The sequence below is a fragment of the Macrotis lagotis genome, chromosome 1, assembly GCF_037893015.1.
Source record: "Macrotis lagotis isolate mMagLag1 chromosome 1, bilby.v1.9.chrom.fasta, whole genome shotgun sequence".
NCBI lineage: Eukaryota > Metazoa > Chordata > Mammalia > Peramelemorphia > Peramelidae > Macrotis > Macrotis lagotis.
This window is the reverse complement of record NC_133658.1, coordinates 868298996-868325940: the sequence shown is the minus strand read 5'-3', so window position 1 is coordinate 868325940 and position 26945 is coordinate 868298996. Positions and strand designations below refer to the sequence as shown.

At 42.2% G+C, this 26945-nt stretch overlaps 1 protein-coding gene across 2 annotated transcripts in view; it reads right to left on the bottom strand.

Moving 5' to 3' along the window:
* ASAP3 (ArfGAP with SH3 domain, ankyrin repeat and PH domain 3) overlaps positions 1–26945 on the bottom strand; it is a 70526-nt gene that overhangs the window by 36121 nt on the left and 7460 nt on the right. The window contains exons 1-4 of one of the 2 annotated variants that reach the window (XM_074218153.1): positions 21722–24317; positions 6502–6574; positions 6191–6336; positions 2880–2954 (exon numbers count right to left, since the gene is read on the bottom strand). In XM_074218153.1, coding sequence (XP_074074254.1) covers positions 2880–2954; positions 6191–6336; positions 6502–6574; positions 21722–21766 — 339 coding nt within the window. In that variant the 5' untranslated portion in view covers positions 21767–24317. Of the gene's footprint in view, positions 1–2879; positions 2955–6190; positions 6337–6501; positions 6575–21721; positions 24318–26945 lie in introns of those variants that run through there. The other variant, XM_074218152.1, reaches the window with a different exon arrangement.

Genomic DNA, 26945 nt, shown 5'->3' with positions numbered 1-26945 from the left:
TACCATCTTAGGCTTCTTGTTTTACACATTTAAAAAACATCAATCTGAGAAGATTCCCTATTCTTCACCAAACTGCAGGCAAGGGGAAATGTGTAGTAGAATCAGATCAAACTAGTGTACAAGAACTGATTGTTAGATTTTCATCAAGAGCATTTAAACCTTGGAAATGGGCAGAGCCAATGAAAGAGGGGGGCAGAGACTGGAAGCTTGGCCAACATCCCCCTAACATTTATAACACAATGGATTACTGAATTAGATGAGGCCACCATCCCTGTGGATACCCCGGCTCTGTCCACAGGCAGCAGTCTTCCTTGATCAGGCAACCTTGGAGCAGAGAGGACAGAGTGAGAGGCTGCCAGGGTTTGGGCAAACAGCAATGACTTAAGATTCAGGAGACATACTTTCTAAGCCTTATGACCTGGAATAACTTGCTTTCCTTCCCTGGGCCTCAGTTTCCTCCTCTATACAAGAAGAATAATCACCATAGGATCATAGGCAAGCTCTCCTTTTACAGATGAGGAAATTAAGGCCCAGAAAAGTCAAATGTTTTGACCTTACCTGGGACCAGAGTTCTTGCCCAATTTGACCTCATGGGCCTATGGAAAGGAGAGTGATTTGAAAACTATAAAGCACCACTGAAGCATCAATTCCTGCCTGGAAGGTGAAAAGGGTGCTGTTTTTAGCACCTTTTGCAATGCTACATCTGGGTTTGAGTTGGGGGCAGATGCTTGGAATAAGAAGGGACCTTAGAGATTATCCACATATAACCTCATCAGTTTACAGAGTGGGGAAACTGATTCCTAGAGATCCCTATTCAAATTTATCCAGGCTCACCAGAACCTGAAGTGGAAGTTTTCTGATTTCAAACCAGGTGGGCCCACTTTGTTTGTTTGCAAGGCAACAGGGTTAAGTGACTTGCTCAAGGTCACACAGCAAGGCAATTATTAAGTGTTTGAGTTCGGATTTGAACTCAGGTCCTCCTGACTGCAAGGGTGGGTCCACTTTTTATGATTCCTCTACTCTCAAAATTCCAAGTCTTTTCATCTAGCTTTGATCAATTTTTCATCTAGCTTTGATTAATTAATTGACACCTCAGTGTCATACCAAACTGAGATATTAAGTGCCCTGACTGGGTTGGGGGGTGGGAGGGAGGCACCAAGGGAAGTTCTCAAGTGGTCTGGGGTCTCTATCCTGTCCTAAGAGGGCACCTGGGCTTGACTCCCAAGTCACTTAACTCCTCAAAGATTCTGTTTTCTCTTCTGTAAAATGGATGGATTGGATCATGATGTCAAAGATTTAAAAATGGAAGAGAACATACAGGCTCAATTCTCTCAAAGCAAAACAGAGAAGAATGAATAAAGAGAAGATCTGAATCTAGAATGTCTAGTCAGAGATCCTTCCACTGTCTCCCAAGTCTCTGACTTCTTGGAGTCTAATATAATCTAAATGACTCCCTGGCCAAGGTCCTCTGGGGCTATTTCAGCCTCTGATGAGGGGCTAAGATCCTTCCCTGGTCCCCCAGTCCAATTCCCTTCACTTCTGGCACTGCTGAGGCAGAGCCAAGCCCAAGAGCCCAAAGGGGAGGCCCTCCCCACCCCCAATTCTCCCTCATTCCCAACCCCACCTACTTTAAAGAAGTTGTCTGTCTGGTTTGGGCTGTTCCCACTGACTGGGGAAAGACTGACCCTGCACTGGGAGAAAGCCCATAGGGAGATACACACACACACACCCAGTCTCTAGAGCTGACAGGAGAATCCTTTACTGAGGGAGCTTCCTCCCTGAGGGTTTTTGAACACAATTTAGCATCCACGCTCTGAGTCTTCCCTCCTTCTTCAGCATCATCATGTCAGGATAACTTTAGTGGCTACCTCACAGTTCAGGGAATAATGGGGCTGGGAAAGCTTTTCCCCTATTGTCCAGGTCTCACCCTTGCCTCCAAGCTCCTCCCTTCTTCTTCTCTAATAACACTGGACTCTGTTTCACGTAATTCTGAAATGTGCAGGAAGACCTTTGAACATAGAACTTCAGAGCTGGGAAAGACTTTAGAATATAAGATGGCAGAGCTGGAAGGGCCCTTAGAATACAGAATGTCAGAGCTGGGAGGATCCTTAGAACCCAGGATTCAGAGCTAGGAGGCCCCTTAGAACCTAGGATGTCAGAGCTGGGAGGATCCTTAGAACACAGGATGTCAGAGCTAGAAGGATCCTTAGAATACAGAATGTCTGAGTGAGAGTTCTTAGAACACAGAATGTCAGAGCTGGAGGGTCTTTAGAACATAGAATGTCAGAGGTGGGAGGAGTCTTAGAGACCATCTAGTCTAACCTCCCCATTTTCTTATGATAAACTGAAGGCTTAGAAATGACAAATGTCTAGGCCAAAATTACACAGGTGATTAGAGACAGAACCAGGCTGGATCCCAGGTCTTGGAAAATCCAATCTAGTGTTCTTTCTATTACACTACCCACCCTTCTCTCTGGTCTTAATGTTCTTCCCTCTTTCCCAGTCATGTCAGTCCTGTTCCTCATATGCCCCCAACCCTTCTCTTGCCACTTTCTTCTTTTTTGTGTGTCACAATAGTCCTCAGTTTCCCATTCTCTTCTGGTCTCTTCTTGTTGCATTTTTACCTTCATCAAAGTGGGAAGAGAGTTTCTCTGAGAGTTCCTTTTTCATTGGACTTAATGATTGAGTTGAGAGCATCTTTCAAGGCCCAAACTTACCTCAGATGGATTTTACCATTTCCCCAAACTTGTCCTAGGAGGTGATTTGAGGGATCTGAGGCACCTTGGTGACCTTTCACTGGAAGTCCTTCCCTCTGTTCCTGAGGCAAACCCAACCAGTGGCAAAGAGTCTCATATCTCCTTTTTCCCCAAAAAACTCACCTGTCGACCATCCCTCAGTTGCCCCTTCAGCAGGCTGTCCAGGGGGAAAGAAACAATATTATTCAGGTTCTGCACCTGGAAGAAACAGAATAGGAGGAACCATATGATTATAGATTTAGAAGCACCTTTATTTATTTTTTTCAATGAAAGATGTTATTTATTTTGAGTTTTATAAATTTCCTCCCATTCTTGCTTCCGTCCCCCGCCTAGAAGGCAGTCTGTTAGTCTTTACATTGTTTCCATGGTATACATTGATCTAAGTTGAATGTGACAAGAGAGAAATCATATCCTTAAAGAAGAAAAATAAAGTATAAGAGATAGCAAAATTACCTAAGATAATGTTTTTTTTTTTCTAAATTGAAGGTAATAGTCTTTGATTTTTTGTTCAAACTCCACAGTTCTTTCTCTGGATACAGATGGTATTCTCCATCGTAGACAGCCCCAAATTGTCCCTCATTGCTGAACTGATGGAATGAGCGAGTCCATCAAGGATGATGATCACCCCCCCTATTGCTGTTAAGGTATATAGTGTTTTCCTAGTTCTGCTCATCTCACTCAGCATCAGTTCATGCAAATCCTTCCAGGCTTCCCTGAATTCCCATCCCTCCTGGTTTCTTTTCTTTTTTTTGGTTAATGTGACTTTATTTATACATTACTAAAATATTCTTGTTTAAGAGTAAACATAATATCCCCTTCCCCACAAAAATTTAGAACCTGAGATATAAAGTAAAAGAAAGAGAAAAAAATGTGTTTCAGTCTATGTTCTGATACCATCAGCTCTGACTCAGTTGGATTATATTCTTTATCATAAATCCATCACAGAAGTTACTTCCATATTTTTCCACAGCTGCTGTTGCTGATTGCAATTCCCCTCTATCCATTCCTCCCCACTACCATCTATTATATTTTCTTTCTCCTTTCACTCTGTCTCTCTTCAAAAATGTGCTGTAGGGTAGCTGAATGACACAGCGGACAGAGCACCAGCCCTGGGGCCAAGAGGCCCAGAGACCACATACCACCCCAGAGACCCAGCAACCACCTGGGCCTGTGTCACCCAATCCCAGCATCTTTCAAAAAGTTAAAAAAAGTGTTACATCTGACTATTCTCTCCTATGATCTACCCTCTTCTCTATCACCCACATCCCCCTCTCCCTGTCCCCCTTCTCTCCTTTTTACTCTAGATGTCTATACCCTATTGAGTATGTATGCTGTTGCCTCTCTGAGCCATTTCTTTTTTTTTTTTAGGGTTTTTCAAGGCAAATGGGGTTAAGTGGCTTGCCTGAGGCCACACTGCTAGGTAATCATTAAGTGTCTGAGGCCAGATTTGAACTCAGGTCATCCTGCCTTCAGGGCTGGTGCTCTACCCACTGTGCCACCTAGCCACCCCCTCTGAGCCATTTCTGATGAGAGTGAAGGTTCCCTCATTCCCCCTCACCTTCCCCCTTCCATATCATTGCAAAAAAAAAACACCATCTTTTATAAGAAATATCTTAGCCTATATCACCTCTCCTTTCTCTTACTCCCAGTGCATTTCCCTTTTAGCCAATGACTCTATTTTTACACTATATTATATCTTCAAATTCAAGTCTCTCCTGCGCTTCATCTATAAAAGCTCCTTCTACTTGCTCTATTAAATGAGAAAGTTCATATGAGTATTATCAGTATCATTTTTTGCTGCAGGAATGCATGCAGTTCATCATTAAGTTCCTCATAATTTATCCTTCTCTACTCTCTATCACCTTGTCTATTTAATAGAAAAGGAAACTGAGGTGCACAGGGATGATGGCATGTACTGAATAAGCATTAGAACCAGGATTCAAAGGCCAGGGCCCCATGACAAGCCTAACCTATAAGTAGAGTTAGGTTTTGGGCAGGCCAAATGCCTCTGTTCATGGTTTGTTGAGGCATTATGGAGCCTAGGAGTCCTAAGGCAAAGCAGTCCATCACCCAAAGCAGTCCATCACACAAACTCTCCCTGACTCTCACTTTCACCCATCCAGGCAAGGGATCATTATTTTCTTCTTCTTCCTTCTACTCCTCCTCCTCCTCATCATCATCAATAATCCATCCAGCTATTTATTACCTTGTATTTACTTATCAGTGTAGATGTCATCTCACTTGATAAAATGTAAGCTCCCTGAGGGTAAACACCATTTCATTTTTGTCTCTGTATTTCTAACACTTAACAGAGTACACTGGCACAAATAGGTGGTCAATAAAAGTTAGATAAATGAACTGAGTTGAATTGTTAATCCTAACTTCCCCTTTTGTAGATGGGAAAGCTGAGACCCAGAGAGGGGACATGATTTTTTCAAGATCACATATGCATAACATGGCAGAGCTGAGCTTGGAGGCTGGACCTTAGGACTAGAATTGTCCTTTGGACTTCACCAAGAGGCTGCCATCTCCAGGCACTGGACCCCCTCCCTGCCTCTACATTTCAGTATATGTTGCTCCCCAGCCTGGATAGCCTTCTTCCTACTCATCTTTCAAGGCTCAAGTCATACTCAGGCTTATCTCCAAAGCCTTCCTAGGCCCTCCTTGCCCTGGTGACCATACAATCTAGCACTGAATCCTTGTGTCATTGGGTAATGTCCCGTGTGCAGAAAAGGAAGGCCACGTTCTAATCTTGTTGCTAACATTTCCCAGATTCATGGCTATGGTTGAAACATTTCCTCTCTCTAAGCCTCAACTTCCTCAATTGTCATGAGACTTTCACTACATCACTCCCAAGGTCACAGCATAAAAAAGGACTTGATAAACCTTATGAGTTCTAATCGCAGCTACTTGCTGCTCTAATGATCTTCCCCTCCCAGGGCATCAGTTTCCTGATGCATAAGAGGATGGGCTTGTTTTAATAACAATAATAGTGCTTTGAGGTTTGCAAAACACTTTAGTTATCCTTCTTGAGTTTCACAGCAACAGGATAGAACTGTCCTGTTTGTACAGGTGAGGAAAATGAGCCTGAGAGGGGATGTCCTAAGTAGATACTAACTGTGGGACCCTAGCTAAATCCTTTATCTTCATCAGGGGTCATATAACTAGTCAGAATCTCAATTTCCTTTTCTGTGAAGGGGTTGGGCAAACCTTTCCAAATCTAAATCTGTGATCTTGTGACTTATTCAGGGTCGCTTTTAGTAGTGTGAGGAAAGATTTTAACTCAGGTCATCTCCACATCCAGGCCCTCACCTAGGTGACCCTAAGCCTTGAAGCTTAAAAAATTAAAGATCTCCTTTGGTTCAACTGGACTTTGAGATCTGGAGGGGAGGAAGTGAGTGGGATGGCAAGTGGTCCATCTTCTTCATCCTTACCAGGTTTTTGAAGAGAGCAGCCACCTCACGGGTGAACACAGCCAGGTTCAGGAAGCCTGTGGACAGTTCATGGTTGTTCTGTGAAAGGTGGCTGTTACCAAAAGTCTCCAGGGCCTCGCTGTACTGTTCCTCATTCTCTACATGGGCTGAGAGCAAGTCCATGGGTTAGTTGTCAGCTGGACTGTGTCTTAGGAAGGGGGGGGTTGTTCAACTGCGTTAGCTGGGGGATTGGGGGTGGGAAAGAGCAAGGAGGGCTTTGGGTAGCCCACCACCACCTCCATCACCACCGCTGAAGCTACCCCTTCACCTACCAAGACCAGAGCTATGAATTGTCCGCACCGATTTCTTTATTCGCTGTAGGATGATCTGGTCCCCTTCAAGAGTCTAGAAAGAAAAGAGAGAGGGTTCTATAAGAGACTAACAGGGGAGTTTTCTTTCAAAATTAGGACTCAGGTCCCCTAGACAGAGCCAAACGGAGACCACAGACAGACCTTCTCCTCTACCCTTTTCACTCTCCTCATAGAATCTCAGGATCTCAGAGCTAGAAGAAAACTCAGGAAACATTTGTTTCAAAATATAACTTAGAAATCCTCTATGCTACAAGCATGTGGTCACATAGTTTCCATTTAAAGACCACGAAGTTATGACGGTTCATTATATTTCTAAGTAGCTCATTACACTCTTCCTGAGTCTATCAAGGTAACAAATCCTTTCTACCTCAGAACAATACAAAAAGTATACATTAATTGCCTACTGTATGAAGAGCCCTACACTTGTCTCTGAGAAAAATACAGTTTAGATTAGAAAATAAAATCCTTGATTTCAAGAAGCTTACAGTAAGATATCCCTGGAGATCATTTAATCAGACAATATTAGACAATAACCTCCCACACTTAGGAGATCACAGAGCATCCACTCAGGGCTATGTTGGAGCCAGCTTGGGAGACAATAGTTAAATTTTCAGAGTGAGTATTTTCATCCCCAAAAAGTCAAATACTACAATCAGAGCTCGATGAATATTATTTTGTTGATTGTCTATACTTAACAAGTAATGGAGAAAATGTTAATGATACAGATTAATTTTTAAAATGTGTCATGAGCATATTCTTTGTTCCAGAAACTCAGCTAATCAACATTTACCAGAGCATCCTGGCTTCCACTCTACCTGAGGCCACTAAGGGCACAAATTTTCCCTCTTGATCTTTTTTTTTTAGGTTTTTGCAAGGCAAACGGTGTTAAGTGGCTTGCGCAAGGCCACACAGTTAGGTAATTACTAAGTGTCTAAGACTGGATTTGAACTCAGGTACTCCTGACTCCAAGGCCGGTGCTTTATCCACTACACCACCTAGCTGCCCCGCCCCTTGATATTAAATGAGTGTGATTACTACTTCCTATATTTGGGGCTGGTGTCTTCACCTCTCCCTCCATTTCTTCAACATTAAAATGATGGAGAAGGTGTAGCTGGCTCTGAGGTAGTTCTAGGTGTATAATCTTATGATTTCATGTAAAATTTGGATATTTCCCCCCAAAATGACAAAAATCAGTCATAGAAGTCTGGGTCAGGGTCAAGTGCAGGGGGAGCAGGTGGCATCTAGATATCCATGTCCATGATTTGATCACAGGTTGAAGATCCCTCCTTTCTAGTCATCTATGTGTGCCTAAAGAGAGAATCAGGAGGGAAAAAAAAGATCGATAGATATAAACACCTAAGTGTTGTCAGACCAGGAGATGGTGACTTGGAGTAAGATCACAAAAGGGATCTCCACAAGGTAAATGAGTGAGCAGCTACTTTTTTTAGATGGAAACTCTACCTAGATAGCAACAGCCCTATCCTGGCTTTGGAGATGTGTTTAAAGTTCTTCCTTAGTTGTATTTCAGAAGAAGTCATTCTCAGATATGATCATAAAATGTTAGAGCTGGAAGAGACCTCTTAGGGAAGAAAAAGGCTCAATTATACATAGTAACATCAATATGATGATCAACTGGGAAGGACTTGGCTACTCTGATCAAAATGATGATCCAATTCAAATGCAAAGGCCCCATGATGAACTGAAAAACTCTGAGTGCTTATTGAAGAATAATTTTTTAATATTTTCTTTATTTTTCTTGGGGGCTTGGGTGTGTGCTTTCTGTTTCAAAATAATTAATATGGAAATGTGTTTTGCAAGACTTAATAGGTAGGGGCAGTTGGGTGGCATAGTAGATAGAGCACAAGCCCTGGAGTCAAGAGGGCCTGACTTAAACTCGCTGGACTTGCAAAAACAAGCAAACAAAAAAGACTTCACATGTAAAATCAGTATCAATGCCTTCTTAAGAAGTAGGGAAGGAAAGAAAGGGAAGAAGGGAGGGAATATAGAACTCAAAAATTTTTTTAAATGAATATTAAAAAAAGAGAATCTAGACCTTAAAAATGTAAAAAAAGGGGGGCAGCTAGGTGGCGCAGTGGATAGAGCATGGGCCCTGGAGTCAGGAGGACCTGAGTTCAAATCCTGCCTCAGCCACTTAATAATTACCTAGCTGTGTGGCCTGGGGAAAGCCACTTAACCCCATTTGCCTTGCAAAAACCTAAAAAACAAAAAACAAAAACAAGTTTAAAAAAACCAATGCTAAAAAATTTCTTAACATGTAATTGGAAGATAACAAAGTAAATAAAAATATATTTTAAAAAAGAAAATGAAGGTTCATAGAATTAAATATTTAGAACTGGAAGAAACTGAAATCCAACTCATTTGATAGATGAGGAAACTGAGACGCAGGAAGATTAAATAATTTGTCTAACATCACAGAGCTACTAAGCATCAGTGGTGAAATTTGTGACTGTAGATTCAATCTTTTCCATATCTCTGGTTTCCTCCCAAATTCAGCTCAAGGAACACCTCCAACAAAAAATGTTTCTTTTTCTTTTTCTTTTTTTTTTTTGCCTAGAAGATGAATGTGTGCTTTATTTTGTAGGCAATCAAGAACAATTTTTACAGAATTAGTACAACAGCCAAGTAGCAGTACTTGTTTTACAAATGAATAATTTTTTAACAACACTGCAAAAGTCATGTTGTAAAAGTAAACACCCACACACATTAAAAAAGAGAAACCTCAAGAAAAATAAAGTGAGAAAAAAAATGTGTGCTTCAGTCTGTGTTCAGATACCATCTGCTCTATTTTTGGGATCAATAGCATTATTTATCATAAGTCCTTCAGAGTTCTCTTGGGTCCACAACATTGCTAAGAAAAGGTAGATCATTCATAGTTGATCATTCTGCAATACTGCTGTTACTTTGTATAAGGTATCATTTCCTATTGCATCTATCTACTCATGTAAGGTTTTTTTTTGCAATAAATAGCTTTATTTTTCACGAAAGATTAAAAGCACATAATTGCTAAAATAGACACTGCTCCTTGCTACCTTTGCATTAATCAGGACTGCAATACTTGATGAAAAAGATATCCAACAGAACAGTGGTAATTCTAATAGACTTCAAGAATCCAACATGCATTATAGTCTGAGGTTTGTGCCCCCACTCCTCTGAACCAAGTAACATCTTGAGAATGACTACCTGGCCTTCTTAAAAGAAACTATACTCAAGCCACTCAACCCCATTGCCTTGCAAAAACTAAAACAAACAAACAAAACTGTACTAGTTTATGTAAAGTAGATACTGCTCATACAACAGGTAACATTTCCTCTGGAATCCTTTTTTAAAAAAAGAATTCTTGATAGTGCTTTCTCCTCAAATTACCTTGTATTTTTTTAAAGAAAGATTTTATTTATTTTGAGTTTTACAATTCCCTCCCATTCTTGCTTCCCTCCCCCCACCCCCCACAGAAGGCATTCTGTTAGTGTGTTATCATGTAACTTTTTTTATGAGAGCATCCTGTTCATCATTTCCCATAACAGAACATCATTTCATGTCAATCACCTACCACAATTTGTTCAGCCATTCCCCCAGCCTCTGGGCGTCCCCTCAATCTCTAACTCCTCACCATCAGCATAAAGTATTTCTTGATCCCTATATTTACTAATGCTCTCCCTCCCCCAAACACTTTGAATGTATATGTATATACTCTGCATTTCCTTGTATCTGTACATGTGTTCTCCTACATTGGATTGGAAGCTCCTTGAGGACAAGACTAGTGCTCTTTTGCAAAGGCTTTAGAACACGGAATGTCAGAGATGGGAGGGTCTTTAGAACACAGATTGTTGGAGATGGAAGGGACCTTAGAACACAGAATGTCAAAGCTAGGAGAGGTTTTAGAATCCAGCATGTGAGAACTGAGAAGACCCTTAGAACAGACAATGTCAGAGCTGGGAGGGACCTTAGAACAGAGAATGTCAGAGCTTGGAAGGACCTTAGAACAGACAATGTCAGAGCTTGGAAGGACCTTAGAACACAGAATATCAAAGCTAGGAGAGGTTTTGGAACCCAGAATATGAAAATTGGGAAGAACCTTAGAACACAGAATGTCAGAGCTGGGAAGGACCTTAGAACACAAGATGTCAGAGTTGGGAAGACCCTGAGAACATAATATTAGAATAAAGAGAGTCAGAGAACCAAAAAACCTAGGCAAGAGCCCAAGAGAGCCCCTAGATAGAGCCTAAGGTCAGATAGCAAAGGAAGTGAACCAGAGGCTGAGCCCTATCAGTCTGGACACCTTCAGAGCTCTGTGGCTATTCCTTGGAAGGCTGCCAGCAAAGGAAGGTGGGGCCCTTTAGGATAAGTGTGTGCCCCAAGGGGCCTACTCTGCCCAGAGTCTAGAAATAGGTCAGTGGAAGGGAAAGAATGTGTGGGTCAGTACATCCCCACTCCCCACCTGTCCTCTCTCCCCTAGGGAAGGATCATGACCCCACTCAGTTACTCTTCTCATTGGGGCCAGGGCTTGTTCAAACTTGGCCAGACAGTGCCCTTTGGGCAGCCTCACTCCATCAGGCCTCAGGCTGCATTCCTGCCCCTGGTACTACCCCCAAGGATCTTTCCCTACTTTTGAGCCCTGCAGGAGAGAAGACCTGGGTTTCTTTCAGCAGCCTTATGACTGCAAAGAGTCCCCGGAAAGCAACAGAGAGTGTGGTGAATGGCTTTGCTTAGGAAAAGAACACAGAACTAGGAGTTGGGAACCTGGACTAGAGGCTAGAAATTCTGCCCCTGAATATGCCATCAGGAACTTAGATAACCCACTGTACAACACAACAAGGTGAACATTTATTAAGAGTAAAGGTACAGACACACACACACACAAGACCCAAGAGGCAGCCAACTATGGGCCCCAGTTTCCCCATCTGTAAAATAAAGGGAAGTTGGAAGAGATTATAAATTCTCATCCAATTCTAAATCTTATGATTGTATGATTATGAATGAATGCCAGGTTATGGGAAGGTCCTGGATGCTGTAGATGAGGGAAGATTTGGGCCCTGCCCTTAGGTATGTCCAAGGGAAAAGTTATCTGAGAAATAACTTTAAATGGCATAATATGATGAATGTGGATTCAGAGGTCCTGGATTCAAATCCTTACTCCCTGTGTGACCTTGGGAAAATCTGTGCTGGACCTTGGTTTCCTCATCTATAAAATGAGTTTGGATGAGAGGACCTTAAAGATTCATTCTCACTCCAGATCCATGATCCATGATCCCTATCAGAGGTCATAAAAATGCATAAAAATAGATTTTTTTCCTAATGGAGGCTTGAAGAGCTAAAGCCTTAACTCAGTCATAACAGTAAATGGCTTACATTGATAGCAAGCCTTAGGATTTGTAAAGGACTTTTCCTTACAATAACCCTATAAAGTAGGCGGTGCCAGTACAATTATTTCCATTTAAAGTTAGAAAAATTGAGGGTCAGAGAGGTGGACTAGCTTTCCTGAGATCACACAGCTAATAAGCGGCATCCCTGAAACTCAAATCTAGATTTTCTGATTCAAAATCTAGGTTTCATTTTACAATGTCATTCTGCATATTCTGATGAATGAATGCCTCCCTCATTCTTCCCCTTTGGGGGAGCCGAAGAGAAGAGGCAGCTCTGGGCAAGAGGGGAGCCTTGTCCCATGTGGATAGAAGGAGAACTTTGGAGCTGGAGAAGGAAAGCTTTCTTGGGAGCCTTCATCATTCATACTTTTCTCCTGAGGGTGAGTGAGCAGACAATGGGCCTGGCCTGGCTTGGTGAAAGCTGCCAAGTCATTAGGGTGGAAGACGATGCATTCCCCATTCCCCACCTTTTTCTTTCCTTGGCCACCCACAAAGGAGCCTGCAGATCTCCCCTACTTACCCTGGGCCAGGGAGGGTGGGTGAGCTGAGGGGGAAAAACATGACAGAAATGAATCGAACATTTCAAGGTTACACTGCTTTCCCAGAGAAAGCATTGGGTCTGGATCTGTGATTTCACTGGCATAAGAATTCCCAGGTGGAAAAAACTCTACCGAGTCAGGTTAGTAAATTAATAATAATAATTATTATTATTTGCATAGCATCTACTAAATTTCAGAAACTTAACAAATATGTCATTTTTATCTTCACAACATCCCTAGGAAGTAGGTGATATTATTATCTCCCTTTTGGCAGTTGAGGAAACTGAGGCAAACAGTTTAAGTGACTTGCCCAAGGTTACACATCTAATTTGTCTAATTAATGAGGTCTGAGGCCAGATTGGAACTATTTCAGTCCTAGGACGATGCCTATTAATGCTAGTAAATTGCCTGAGATTCAAAAGTTAAGTCAATTGCCCACAGTCACAGCCAAGCTCTGTCAGATGCTGAAAAGATCCTCTCTACTCCAATATTGTATGTATGCTTCCTCTTGTTCATAGAGAGAAAAGAAAAGATAACCTCCCTCCCTGCTTTGGAGAGGTGGGGGACTATGGGTGTGAAGTGTGGCATCTATTGTCAAAATTAGTGTATTCATTTTCCTGACTTGATTTTTTTCTCTTTTAAAAAGAGATTGGGGGGGGGGGGGAACTAGGTGATGCAGTGAATAGAGCACCAGCCTGGAAGTCAGGAGGACCTGAGTTCAAATTTGACCTCAGACACTTAATTTTTCATAGCTGTGTGACCTTGGGCAAGTCACTTAACCCCATTGCCTTGCAAAAAGAAAAAGAGAGAGAGAGAGAGAGCATTACAAGGACTGTCTCACTAAGCAGAAGAGATGAGAGGAATATGTTTGCAAATGAAGTTGATGTAAAAACAAACTATATTGATTTAAAAGGCCATTTTTCTTTTTAAAGAGATGATTTCATTGTCTGGAAGGGCTAATCCAAACTGTATCATGTAAGAAAATGTCCAGGAGCCAGAGGTTGATCTGTCCTGCCCCTGACTTTTGACCAAGTCCCTTCTCTTCTCTCCAAGTCACCTTTTCTTCTCTGTAAATGAGTCTGCTGCTAATAGAACCTTCCCACTAACATTTCACTAATTCAAATATGGATGGCACTTGAGGGTTTACAAAGCACTTTTTCTGAGGCAGCTCTGTGGGGTACCTCATGAAAATATTGTGGTCTTCATCAGATAGATGAGGAAACCTAGTCTCAAGGTGAATGGCCCAGGGTCACAGAGTAAGCGGTCAAAATTGGAATTTAAACCTGGGGCTCCTGACTTAGGACGGTAGCAGAGGGAATTCTGGGGCAGATGCAGTCTTTTCTAAAGGGCCTTTTCTGATACTGACCCTACATTTGTCGAAGGCTCGTTCCACACAGTGTTTTGAGGTTTCTCAGGTTCAAAGGTTTAATCTTCCTTCTAGCTCTAACATTCTAATGTTCTTCTAATTCTAGAATTCTCTGTTCTAAGATCTTCCCAGGTCTGAAATTCTCTGTCCTAAGGTTCCTCCCAGCTCTGATGTCCTGGGAGCCAAGGTTTCTCCCAATTCTGACATTCTGGGTTCTAAAGGCCCTTCTAGCTCTGACATCCTCTGTTCTAAGGTCCCTTCTAACTCTGACATTTTGTGTTTTGTTTTTTTGGTTTTTTTAGATTTTTCAAGGTAATGGGGTTAAGTGGCTTGCCCAAGGCCACACAGGTAATTATCAAGTGTCTGAGGTCGGATTTGAACCCAGGTACTCCTGACTCCACTCACTGTGCCACCTAGCTGCCCCCATTCTGTGTTTTAAGAACCATTTAAGGACCATACTATTATCTATGGAATCCTCTAGTTCCAAATATCTCTCTAGCTGTGGATAGAGTACTGGCCCTGTAGTCAGAAGGATAGGAGTTCAAATTCAGCCTCAGACATTTAACACTAACCAGCTGTGTGACCTTGGGCAAGTCACCCAACCCTGACTGCCTCAAATCCAGGGCTATCTCCAGTCATCCTAATTCATATCCAGCCACTGGACTCAGATGGCTCTGGAGGAGAAAGTGAGACTGGTGGCTTAGCACAGTTACCCCCCCCCACTCAAATCCAGTTCATTTGTGTGTCATGACATCATCTCCCTGATGCCATGGTCTTCCTCAAGAATGAAGAACAAACATCATCATCATCATCATCATCATCATCAGTCGTATCAAGTCCTTAACTGTTTTCACAAGAATCTACTCTCCCACACAAAGGCAAAAACAACAAAAATAGAAGTTTTCAGGAACAGCCAAATAGTTTTTCATTTGGATACATTTCCCCTTTCACCCTCTAGTGAGGCAGGGAAGTCAGGGCCTTAAAAGTTGGTTGGTTTCGAGGGAGACTCAGACCCCTTCCCAGACACTCTCCCTCAGCCCCCCCCCCCCAAACATCCCAAACCCACCCGGCCCATCTGGAGTTAAGAACTAAATTCTCTTGGAGCCAGGACCCCACCCAGCATCCTGGCTGCAGTTTCCTGTGGCTCCCAACTCTCCGTCCTGCCAGGAACCAGGGCAATAAGAGCAGGATGGTCTGAATTCTGGAGCCAGGCCCCCGACCCCCAGCCCCTCTCACATTTCAAGCAGGAGTCCAAAGATAAGAACCACAAGGCCAGCCTCTCCCCTCTGGCCTTCCCCAGGGAACCCAGGCTATCCTCTAGAAAACATCAAGGAGAGAAAGAAAGAGAGACGGGAATTTCAAGGGGATTTTTCAAGACACACACAGCGATGTTACAAATATTGGCAGAAGGACAGTAGGAGACCAACGTCTCCGGGTGGGGACTTTCCCAGGGCAGGGGATTTTTTGTTGTTGTTATGATCCAAAACGCAACTCTTTTTATCTTCATCTGGGTGACCTTGGGCCTTGGTTTCCTCATTTGTAAAATGAAGGGAACAGCAAAGCACAGTGGAACAAATGCTGGCCCTGGAGTCAGAAGTGACTTCAAAAAGGTCATTTAATTTTCCAAGTCTCAGTTTCCTTATTTGTAAAGTAAAATGACTAGACAGACAGTCTCTGACATTTTTTCCAGTCCTTATGACAAGAAGGTTTCCAAAGTACCTTCCAGCTCCAAAATCTATGGTCACTTAGTATTTTTTTTAAATTAATTTTTAGTGGGGTGGCTAGGTGGTACAGTGGATAGAGCACTTGCCCTGGAGTCAGGAGGACCTGAGTTCAAATGTGACCTCAGACACTTAATAATTCCCTAGCTATGTGATCTTGAGGAAATCACTTGCCTTGCAAAATTGCACATTGCCTTGCAAAAACCAAAAAACCAAATTATTTTTTGGTGATCCTTTTTATTTATCCATTCCCTATATTTCCCCTTGTATCTCTTTCCCTCTCCTTGAATAAGAATAAAAACTAGCTACTAAAAGCTTAAAATATTTCTCATTTGATCTTCACGACAATCCTGGGTTACTATTGTCGCCATTTTATAGATGGGGGGGACTGAGGCGACAGAAGTTAAGTGACTTGGTCAAGATCACATAACTAATAAGTGTCTGAGGCCTGATTTGAACTTCCGGACTCTAGGCCCAGCTCTGTTTCTGCTGCACCATCGTCCTATCCCAGACAACCATCCTATATACTAAATGAGGTTATTTAATCTTGATGAAAAACCCACTCATACATGCTGTAGGTTCAAAACACCATGCTATGCCTTAGTTTCCTCATTTGAAAAATGAGGAACTTGGATGAGATGATCTCTTCTCTCTCTAAATTCCATGATGTTTTGATAAATTCAAAGTTAATGAACATCTACAGAAGTATCTATTGGGCTTTTGATTGATAAGGGGTCAAAGAGAGAATCACAGGTGCTCTGCTTTCAAGGAGCTTAGAATCAATCTAGAATGGGGACAAGATAAAATATGCAAGCATAAGAGGAACAAGACATATTTCTTAAGGTCTCCATAGCATTTTGCTGACAATCACTCCATGGGGTAGGCAGCATGACTGCTACTGCTACTGCTAAAATGGAGGTTTAAAGAGATTCGATTCCCATGGTAAGGCAGAATTGGTCCCTGAACTCAAATTCTCTAAGAATGAGGTAGGGTATGAGATATGTGTTCTGGAAACATCCAAAGCAAAAGCTCTGAGAAACTAGAGAGAAAGGCTGGCTCACTTGAGTTAGCCTAGCATTCCTTGGGACCCTAGGGAAGGCCCCGCCTGGGCTAAGCCCCTCCAACCATGTGCTGATGAAGAGCAGAGTCCTGCTCTGTGGGCTGGCCTGAGGCCCCTCTTCCCCTAGCCCCGGTTCTGGGCCTTGGCAGAGGAAGAAGACAGAATAGAGAATAGGGGGGAAGATGGGGGAAGGAGAAAGGGAAAAGTGGGGCCCCATACTCTCTCTCTCTCTCTCTCTCTCTCTCTCTCTCTCTCTCTCTCTCTCTCTCTCTCTCTCTCTCTCTCTCTCTCCTTGAGAACAGCTCAGTATCAAGCCAAGGCTGGTGGAGGTGGCTCACTTCCAAACACAACACCACCTCCCCAGCTCACAAAGCACTGCCTGGGGACCAGGGATAGAGACATGAATGGGGGCCAGGACTGGACCGGAGATTGTACTGGTACAGGGGAACTCCAAGGTGAGAAAAAGCCCTTTAGGAAGCCCTTTAGCAAGATGGCATCTTCTCTGCAGCTACCAGTGCACTAAGAGTGTAGATGATTACACTTATAAATACTACATTTATCTTTAACTAATAATTAATATTATAGTTTTGCCTTATCTTTCCATAAGACTGTCATCTCCAGGAAACCAGAAAGTGTACCTTGGCTAACTTAGAGGACCCACCCTAGGTCTATTTGTGCCCAACCTGTGGTAGGGCATTCTAAGCTTGTATTGGTCTGATCAGTCACAGTCAGACACACTGCAATTTGTCTCATATATGGAGAAAGTCATTTTGGTCTTCTTCAATGAGGAAGAACAAGAACAAGTTAGCAGAATGCAAAGACATGAGTGCATGCACACACATGTTGGTTGTGTGTATACATATATTGTGCTGTGTGAGGCAGTGCAACACAAGGACACATTGTTTGAATTTGTACAATATGTATACATATTATATGTGTGCATACATGTGCTGTGCTAGGCATGTAGGACACAAGGAATGTGGGACACAAGGACACCTGTGCATGCATATACATGTTTTTGTATTTATATATGTGGTCCTAGCAGTGGAGGTGCCAGGACATGAGTGCATGAACACATGTTGTTCTGTGCATGTGTGTGTTGTATATTGTTGTGCTAGGCAGTTGCATAATTACACATATGTAATTATGCATATATGCATACACATGTTTGTAATGTGCATGAAGTAGTGTACGCTGTGCTAACAGTGGGGAATGAGAACATATTGTGACTTCAAGTGGATGTATATGCATCTGCACACACATGTTTGTGTGTTCATGTAGAATGTGTGCATGTATACTGTGTTGGGCACTAGGATTACAAGGTCACATACACCTGGACATATATGAACACTAATACATAGTGTCTATATACTATGATACATGGGTGTGGTGTGTGTGAGGCTCTATGTCCATATATGTATATACACATGCACAATATTTCTATACTGTGTTAGGGACTGGAGGTAGACACATACCTATACACACGTCCTTTATACCTCTGGTATCTAGAATCATACAAATATCCATAGCTTTTTTCATTGTTATATTTACATGTATGTGCATGCAGTTATCTATGCCACATACCCCCCAGTACTTGCAATAGTGTGTACTTATTGAATTGAAAGAAATCCATTGAATTTCTTCTGCCTCTTGTAATATGTATATATGACCTTGGACCCCTGAGTGCCTAGCATAATATTTGTACATAAATGTGGCTATGGCTAATCATGTGTAAACACACATGTATGTTTGTGCATACATATGCATGCAGGTGTTTGCATTCATGTATAAATACTCTTACGCCCCCAGTGTCTAGGTCTGAATACCCACTAGCTGTGTGACCCTGGACAAGTCACTTTAGTTCTATTTGTCTCAGTTCCGCATCTGTAAAATGGGGATACACTGGAGAGGGAAATGGCAAACTGCTCCAGCATCAAGGAAACCCTGTGTACAGTACTGATCTACAAGGCCACAAAGAGTTAGACGCAGCTGAAGGATCAAACCACAACCACCCTAGGGCCCAACATGGTAGGTGTGCCTGTGTACAGGTGTGAACATAGCATGTAGATTGTGCTGTACATGCATTGTGTGTATACATGTCTGCAGTGCAAACATATACACATTCACAACTAGGTGTGTATATGTGTATGTTTGTGTGTATGCACATGAAAAATGCACATGTAGTGTGCATGCATGTATGATATAGCTTGTGTATATTTACATAGAGATGTCTCTTGGTTTCTGTGTATATGTATATGCACGAATATAATATGTATATACACACATGTATTTATGTATTGTCTGTCTATGGATCCATTTGTATGCATATATGTATCTCTATATACACATATGTACATAGAGATATGTGCATAGATATGTATATGCATGTATGTGTGTAGATATATATAGATAGAAATGTGTTATAGATAGACATATGTATAGAAATGCAGATGTGTATATAGATAAATGCATGCATGCATGTTTAAATATACATGCATACATTTATACACATGCATATATAGATACCTGGAGATACCCATCTGCCATATATATGTGTACATATATGTCCTTGTGTCCTCAGTGTCTAAAGCGGTGTGTAATGTGTTGAGGCATACACACATACATACACACACACACACACACCAACATATGTATCTAGGGCCCAGACCTCACTCTTACCAAATTTACAACCTACTGAGGTCAGGTTTTCTCCATAACTACATCACAGGGAAGAATGTGACAGAGGAGAGAGAAGAGTCAAGGCCAAGATCTAGGAGCAATGGGCAGGGGAGGAGGGAGCTTCTCCTGGGGCAGTCAGGACAGGCTTCCTGGGGGCTGATCAGGACTTCCTTGGAGTAATCAGGACAAGCCTCCTGGAGGCAGTGGCTTGTGTGATTTGAGGCAGGGATTGAGTCCAGGTGTAAGTCAAGGTGGAAGCTGAGGGCAAGAGCCAGTGTTTCAGTGGGTTGAAACAGAGAAGACACAAGGGGGGGTCACTCTGATGGGGTAAGACAGGTCAGGTCGGGTAGAGGCTGATGGTGAAAGGCTCCAAGGAAGTAGGCCCTGAGGAGTCACTGTGTGTATCTGTGCATGTGTGTGCATGCATGGGCATGCACATGCATGAATGTGTGTGAGATACTTGGGCAGTGCTGTGGAGGGTGGCCTAAAGAGAGGATAGGAGGCAGGAGGATCAATTAAGAGGCCATTACGAGAAGCAGAAGGAATTTGATTTATTCAAGTCAGTAAGCATTTATTAAGTACCTGGTATATGCCAAGCACTGTGCTAGGTCCTATGGGTAGGAAGATGAAAACTGTCTTTCCTCTCAAGGAGCTTATAGTCTACTGGGGGGGTGGGGGGTATGAACACATATGAAATTCCCCCAAAATAAACCCAAATTTATTTTGGTAGAGGGCATCAGGAAAGGCAGGAGGAGGCTGGGCAGGTAAACCTGTAGCGCAGTTGGCAGCTTCAGGCAAAGGGGAGGAGGGAGGACAGTCTGGAATTGGAGCCTGGACTAGTATAGTGGTTGAAGGAAGTGGGAAGGAAGAAATAGGTATAAAGAGAGACAGGGGCGGAAGAAAGGCAGACAAACAGGCACAGAGAGAAACAGAGAGGACAGAGAGAGATGAGAGAGAGAGAGAGAGAGAGAGAGAGAGAGAGAGAGAGAGAGAGAGAGAGAGACTCTTACTATGTGGGCACCAGGACAGGAGGAGGAGAAAGAGGACAGATAGATAGATCACCTGGGCCAGATGCTCTCTCCACCCCCAGACCAAGAACATGGGCCTGAGAGGTAGGAGAGGCTCAGGTAGGGTGATATAGGAGATAGAATGAGGGTCTTGCAATTTGTAAATCTTGTAAAGATTTGTAAAGATTTGATCTAGTGAGGCTCCAACCCTCATTAACTGTTTCACCCTGGGTAAGTCACTTAACCTCTGGCAGTAATAATAGTCCTAGGACTGCTGCAATATATTATAATAGCTGCTAGCTATTGTTATGATTAGGCCTGGCTCTGCTCCTAACTAGTGGCATAGAGCAAATTATTCCTGCCTCTGGGCCTTAATCTCTTTTTCTGTAAAAATAGGAAGACTGGGAGAAAAGCCCCTTCCAGTTTTAGAAGTCCATCACTGCTTGGCAAATATGCCAAGCAATACCACCATATACTATGGGCAGCTAGGGGGCCCCATGGTGCATAGAACCCTGGGCCTGGAAGACTCATTTAAATCTGGCCTCAGACACTTTGTGTGACCCTGGGCAAGTCATTTTATCCTATTTACCTCAGTTTCTTCATCTGTAAAATGAGTTGAAGGAAATGGCAAACTGCTCTAATATCTCTGCCAAGAAAACCCTAGATGGGGTCATGAAAAATCAGACACAACTGAACCACAAAAGGGCTTGTTACAATAGTCCTGAGTGTGCCAGAGCAGAAGGAATGCTCCACTTCTCTCATATTGTTTAGCTGTTTTTCACTTTTTTATAAGGCATTCCCAAAGTTTAATGCAGTTTTAACTTCTTTACTAACTTAAAAGTGCACTAAGGCTTTGGAGACACTCTGCATTTATTCTGAACCTCTTCCTATGATCCTATCTCTTCTCATATTTCTTCATCTTCCTCCTCTCTACCCTCCACACACACAAGAATGGAAGCTCCTTGAGGTCAGAAACTATTTTGTCTTCATATCCCTTGCACCCACCGTGGTGGCTGCCAGTTAGCCAACACACATTTATTAAATGTGCTGTCTTAATGTTCCAGGCTCAGAAAGAGCCCCAATAAATGGTCACTAGGTTAAACCAAACTGACAGCCTCTCTCCCCTTAAGCTCAGTGAGGAAGTAAAGGTTTCAAAACCTGGTTCTAAATCACAATATTGGTACTTGCAAACCGTGTGAGCTTAGACAAGTCAAAATTCTCTTAAGTGGCGATTTCCCCATCTGCAAAAATCTGCACTTCTCTCATAGTGCTCTTGTTAAGGAAAGCACCTTGTAAAATTTAACATACTTTGGAAATAGGGGAAAGAATTAATAGTAACAGTGATGAACTTTCTCTTTTCCTCATTCATTGGACCATAAAGTCTAAAACTGGAAAGGATCTTAGAAACCTTATTCTTCTGACACTTACCATCATTTTATTGATGAGCAAACTAAGGTGAGCCAGTATGCTCATAAAATCCTGCCTCCTCTACCAAGGACCGAAGAGAAAGCCTCCCTCTCCACCACCATATTCATGGAAGCTGTAGCAAAAAATTGAAAAGAAAAGAAGTGTCTAACCAGTGGGGAATGAGCAGGTTAAATGAGTATCTGACACTGAGTAGGTGCTTAATGAGTATTTGCAGCATGAATGGCTAATGAATGAAATGGAATATTATTATTATGCCTTAAGAAAGGACAAATGGAAGGAATTCAGAAAAGCAGGGAGGAAGACCCATGGTAAATGACAAAGAGTGAAGTGCACAAGGGCTGCAGGAATGTCACGGAAGCAAACATGCCCCTTCTTCCTTCCCTAGCCTGGTGGCCCTTCCTGAAGGGGATGGGGCCAATTGTTGAGCCATCAGATGAAGAAATTCCTCTTTTTTCTTTCCTTTGAGAGATCTGCTGCTCAGGGTGCTTACAGGGGAAGACTTACTGAGTAGGGGAGGAGGGAAAGAGAGAATCAAGTATATTCATAAATGACTGTGATGCAAAAACAAAAGGCAAAAATAAACCTATTTTTCTCTAAAAAAAAAACACCCAAAAGTAAAACAACTGAGGCTCAGAAAGAGGAAGTCATTTGTGCAAGTTTACACAGTAGCAGAACCAGGATTGAAACGAAGGGGCCTGGATACTAAAGACACTTTTCTTTCAACCAGAACTTCCTCTTTCCAGTCCTAACATCCTCTGCTAATGTATGTGGGCTGTGTTCTCGGATTCTTCCCAGCTCTGACTACTCCTTGTATTCTTCCAGCTCTGACTTTCTATGTTCTTTTGAAAATTTATTTATTTGTGCAAGGCAGTGGGGTTAAGTGACTTGCCCAAAGTCATACTTCTAGGTAATTATTAAGTGTCTGAGGTTGGATTTGAACTCAGGTCCTTCTGACTCCATGGTGGCTCTATCCACGGTGCCACCTAGTTGCCCTGACATTCTATGTTCTAAGGACCCTCCCAGCTAGGACACTCCATGTTCTAAGCCTCTCCTATCTCTGACATTCCATGTTTTAAGGTCCTTCCTGTTCTGGTAGAGTGGAAAAACACTGTATGTTGAGTTAAGAGGTCCTGGGTTCATTTCTTACTGGCTGACTTTGGATATTGTCTCATTAGGGGCTGGTTCAAGATTCCTTTCAGCTCTAGAATTATGATCCAGGATCCTTGGTTCAAATCCTAGCTTTTCCATATCCAATTCCTGTGGAGCCTTACTGAACCATTTCACTTCCCTGGGTTTCCACGAGGTCAGACAAGATGATCCCTCAGGCCCATGGTCCCAGCTCCAAACCTGTGATCCCACAATCTCAGTTTTGTTTTAAGGTCCCTTACAGCTTAGTAATTAGTACTATGCTATAACTCCTTCTGGTTCTAAATCCTATGATCCCTAAGGTAAATGTTGTCTCCCCCATCACAGCATGAATTCCTTAAGAGAAGAGACTGGTTTCTTTATCTTTATTTTTCTCTCCATCCCTTAGCATGGTGCTGGTAAATAAAAAAGCTAATAAATTATTGCCTTGATCTGACTTGACCAATCTGTAGATCTAGATAGAGCAATCCATTCCAGAAAAACCTGTTACTCTCCTGTCTCAAATATTGGGGGCCAGACCACAGCCCAGTCTCCAAGTCAAGTTCACTGAGAGGTTGAAGGAAGGAAAAGGACCTGGCCCATGTACCAATGCACCACAGAACCATTAGAATAATGACTAATAAAAACTAATACATTTATATTCACAGAACCATCATAATAACAACTAATAATAGCAATCCTACTTATCTAGCCCCTCATAAACCCCTTGGAAGTTGGCAGAACAGCCATTACTAATGCCAACAGCCTGGCATAATACTGGAATGTTGGATTTAAAGTCAGGAAGATCTGAATTCAAATCTCACTTTCAGACAGTTTTTGGCTGTGTGACCTCAGGTCCTCAGACATATCACAACCTCTCTGAGTTCCCTCATCTGTAAAGTGAAGAAAATACTATTTATCTCACAGTAAGACTCCAGTAAGGTAATATATGCAAAGTGTTTTCTTCTCCCCAGCCCTGTTCTGGTCTTGCTCAGAAAGCCCAGTTTTTCTTAACCTGTATTAAGCATTAAAATCAACAGATGATATACTTATGCTATTTCCATGAAGTGACTCCCACAAATATGGAGGGATGGCTAGAGATACACACTTTTCTTTCAATAGTCAGCAAATTGAATGACTGCCATTCCTTTTTTTCCTAGTCCAATTTATGGTCATGCAAAACAATTGATAATGTGAATTAATCATTGTGGTTTTCTACATATGGGCAGGTATGTATGTACTGTGTGAGAGAAACCTTGGTATGGTGAAGAAAGTCCTGGATATAATAGAATGGGGTTCAAATTCAATCTGAGACCAGGGATAATTTTATTTGGGTCCTTATATTCCTGGCACCTAGTTACCATGCTTGGGACATGGGAGTATTTAATCAATTCTTTTTTTTTATGTTTTTGCAAGGCAAATGGGGTTAAGTAGCTTGCCCAAGGTCACACAGCCAGGTCATTATTAAGTATCTGAGACCGGATTTGAACCCAGGTACTCCTGACTCCAGGGCCGGTGCTTTATCCACTACGCCACCTAGCCACCCTATTTAATCAGTTCTTATTAATTATCTTGCCAACCAGAGAAGCTCCTCTTTCAATCTAGATGTAGGACTCAAACTGCCAGCACACCCTTCACCTATGAAAGTCTTCCAAGACCTTTCCAGGTTGAGTTTACCTCTGGAAGAATCAACATTTTTTAAAATACCAAAAACAAGAATGGAAACAAAATGGGTCCTTATCAACTGAGGAATAGTAGAATGAGTTATGGTACAAGAAGGGAATGGATTGTTATAGTGCTGAGACTGGAAGAAAGGACAATTATGAAGACTGCAGAGAAAGTGGAAAGATCTCTATGAACTGAGGCAGAACTGAGAAACAGATCCAGGTGAACAATGTACACAAACATTACAACAAAATAATGGAGAGCTTGCTGGAAGGAAGTCAAAACTCTAAGTAACTGAGAAAACCAGTAATAGTCCCAGACAACAGATAACATCTCAGAAGACAGGTAGGGATTATCATGGCAGTATTCTGTTTTATCTGTTTTTATTTTACTTCTCAGTGGATGGAGAAGGAAGAAGGTACATCCAGAAATGACTATGATAGTGACATCACTTTAAAATTTAAATAACAGGAGTCATTTCTTTCTCCCTTGCCTCTCTTGAGACAAGCTCAGATGACATTCCTTGTTCTGAGGGTTGCCTGGAACCCTAAAGAAAAGATGACTAAATATGTTTAAGAAGTATAAAGGCAGGGTGGCGTAGTGGCATAGTGGCATAGTGGATAAAGCACAGGCCCTGGAGTCAGGAGTACCTGGGTTCAAATCCGGTCTCAGACACTTAATAATGACCTGGCTGTGTGGCCTTGGGCAAGCCACTTAACCCCATTTGCCTTGCAAAAACCTAAAAAAAAAGCATAAAGGGGTAAAGTGTTTGGGACTGGTTCTTGATACACTCATTTTTTTCAGTGTATTCAAAAGAAAAAAAGGAAAGAAGGTCCATTACAGAGATTGGCTCCCTGGATAGTTTATCTACCATTTACACCATGTATACCCTATATCTGTTCAATTGTTTGTATGTCAATTCTCCTATTAGAATGTAAACTTTCTAAAGACATCTTTTTGCTCTTTTTTGGTTCCCTCTATACTTAAAGGTACAATGTCTACCAGTACAAAAAATGTTGGTTGACTAACTGAAGGTGATGTAAAAACAAAAGCTATCAATAAAAAATTGAAAAATAAATATAATGAATTTTTAAAGGAATAATGCCCAGGGCAGTTTGTTTGGTGGATAGAGAGCCAGCCCTGGAGGCAGAGGACCTGAGTTCAAATTCAGATGCAGACACTTGGGCAAGTCACTTAATCCCAATGCTTTGCAAAAACTAGTTAAATAAATAAAAATAAATAAATGAAAGAGTAGCTCCCTCTGGAATAATGGAGAGAAGGCCAGCCTATGTTTTCTGAAGGGCTCAAGTTCTCCCCTCAGAGACAGTGCTGATCTGGGAAGGGAATTTCCATACTGGAGGGACCTCTCAGAGAAGTAATCACCAGTGCAAACCAAATTAATACATTTCCTCATTTTACTTTTACAACAGAATTGTGAAGTCATTACCACAGATTCTTATCTTCAATGTACAGATGAGAAAACTGAGAGGTAGAGGAATTTACCCAAGACCAGGAAGCCAAGGAGAAAGAAGAAAAGGAGACCTCACATCTGCCAAAGGCTTTCAGGACTAGAGGGTGCTTTCTATAAACTATCTTTAGGGAGCTTGGCAGGAGAAGTAACCATCCAGGCTGGGTCTGGGGTTTTCCCTACACTATGTTGTCTCTGGAAGGCCAGGGGAAAGATGAGGCTGACAACCCACCACAGCTTCCCCACTTTTTGATGATTCATCTGAAAAGACTAAGATGAGAAGTCACAGCTTGAGAAGTCAGGGGCTATTTGGCTCTCTTGATTCACATGAGATGGACATCAAGATGATGGAGAGCACTGGACTTATTAGCTGAGTGGCCTTGGTCAAGCAACGTGGCCTCTCTCTCTCTCTCTCTCTCTCTCTCTCTCTCTCTCTCTCTCGATCAGTTTTCTCATCTGTAAATTGGGTTATAATTATAGCTCCTGTTTTCCTGACTTCGAGTATGAATTCTAGCCATCAAACAACATGATAGGGAAATTGATACAAAGTTGAATATGTAATCAAGAACCTGAATTCAAATCCTGCCTCAAACACCTAACCCTTCTTAATGATAGTGCTTTCCCTCTGTTAATTATTATCCATATTACCTGCAAACAACTTATCTGTATATTTTGGTTTACATGTTGACTCCACCATTACATTGTCAGCTCCTTGAGGGCAGAGACTGTCTTTTGTATCCCCAACCCTTCCTACAGTGCCTGGGCACCTGACATCGAAGACACCAAAGTCATCACTGTCATCCAAGGCCATCACCAGTCGGGTTGACTTCTTTCCTGCCACTAGATTTCAATGATTCTGGAAGAGACTGAGACTGATAAATCATGCAACTCTGCCTCACTTAAATCCAATTCATATCCAAGTCAGGATATCACCTTAGAATATCACTGGTCCTCTTTAAAAATGAA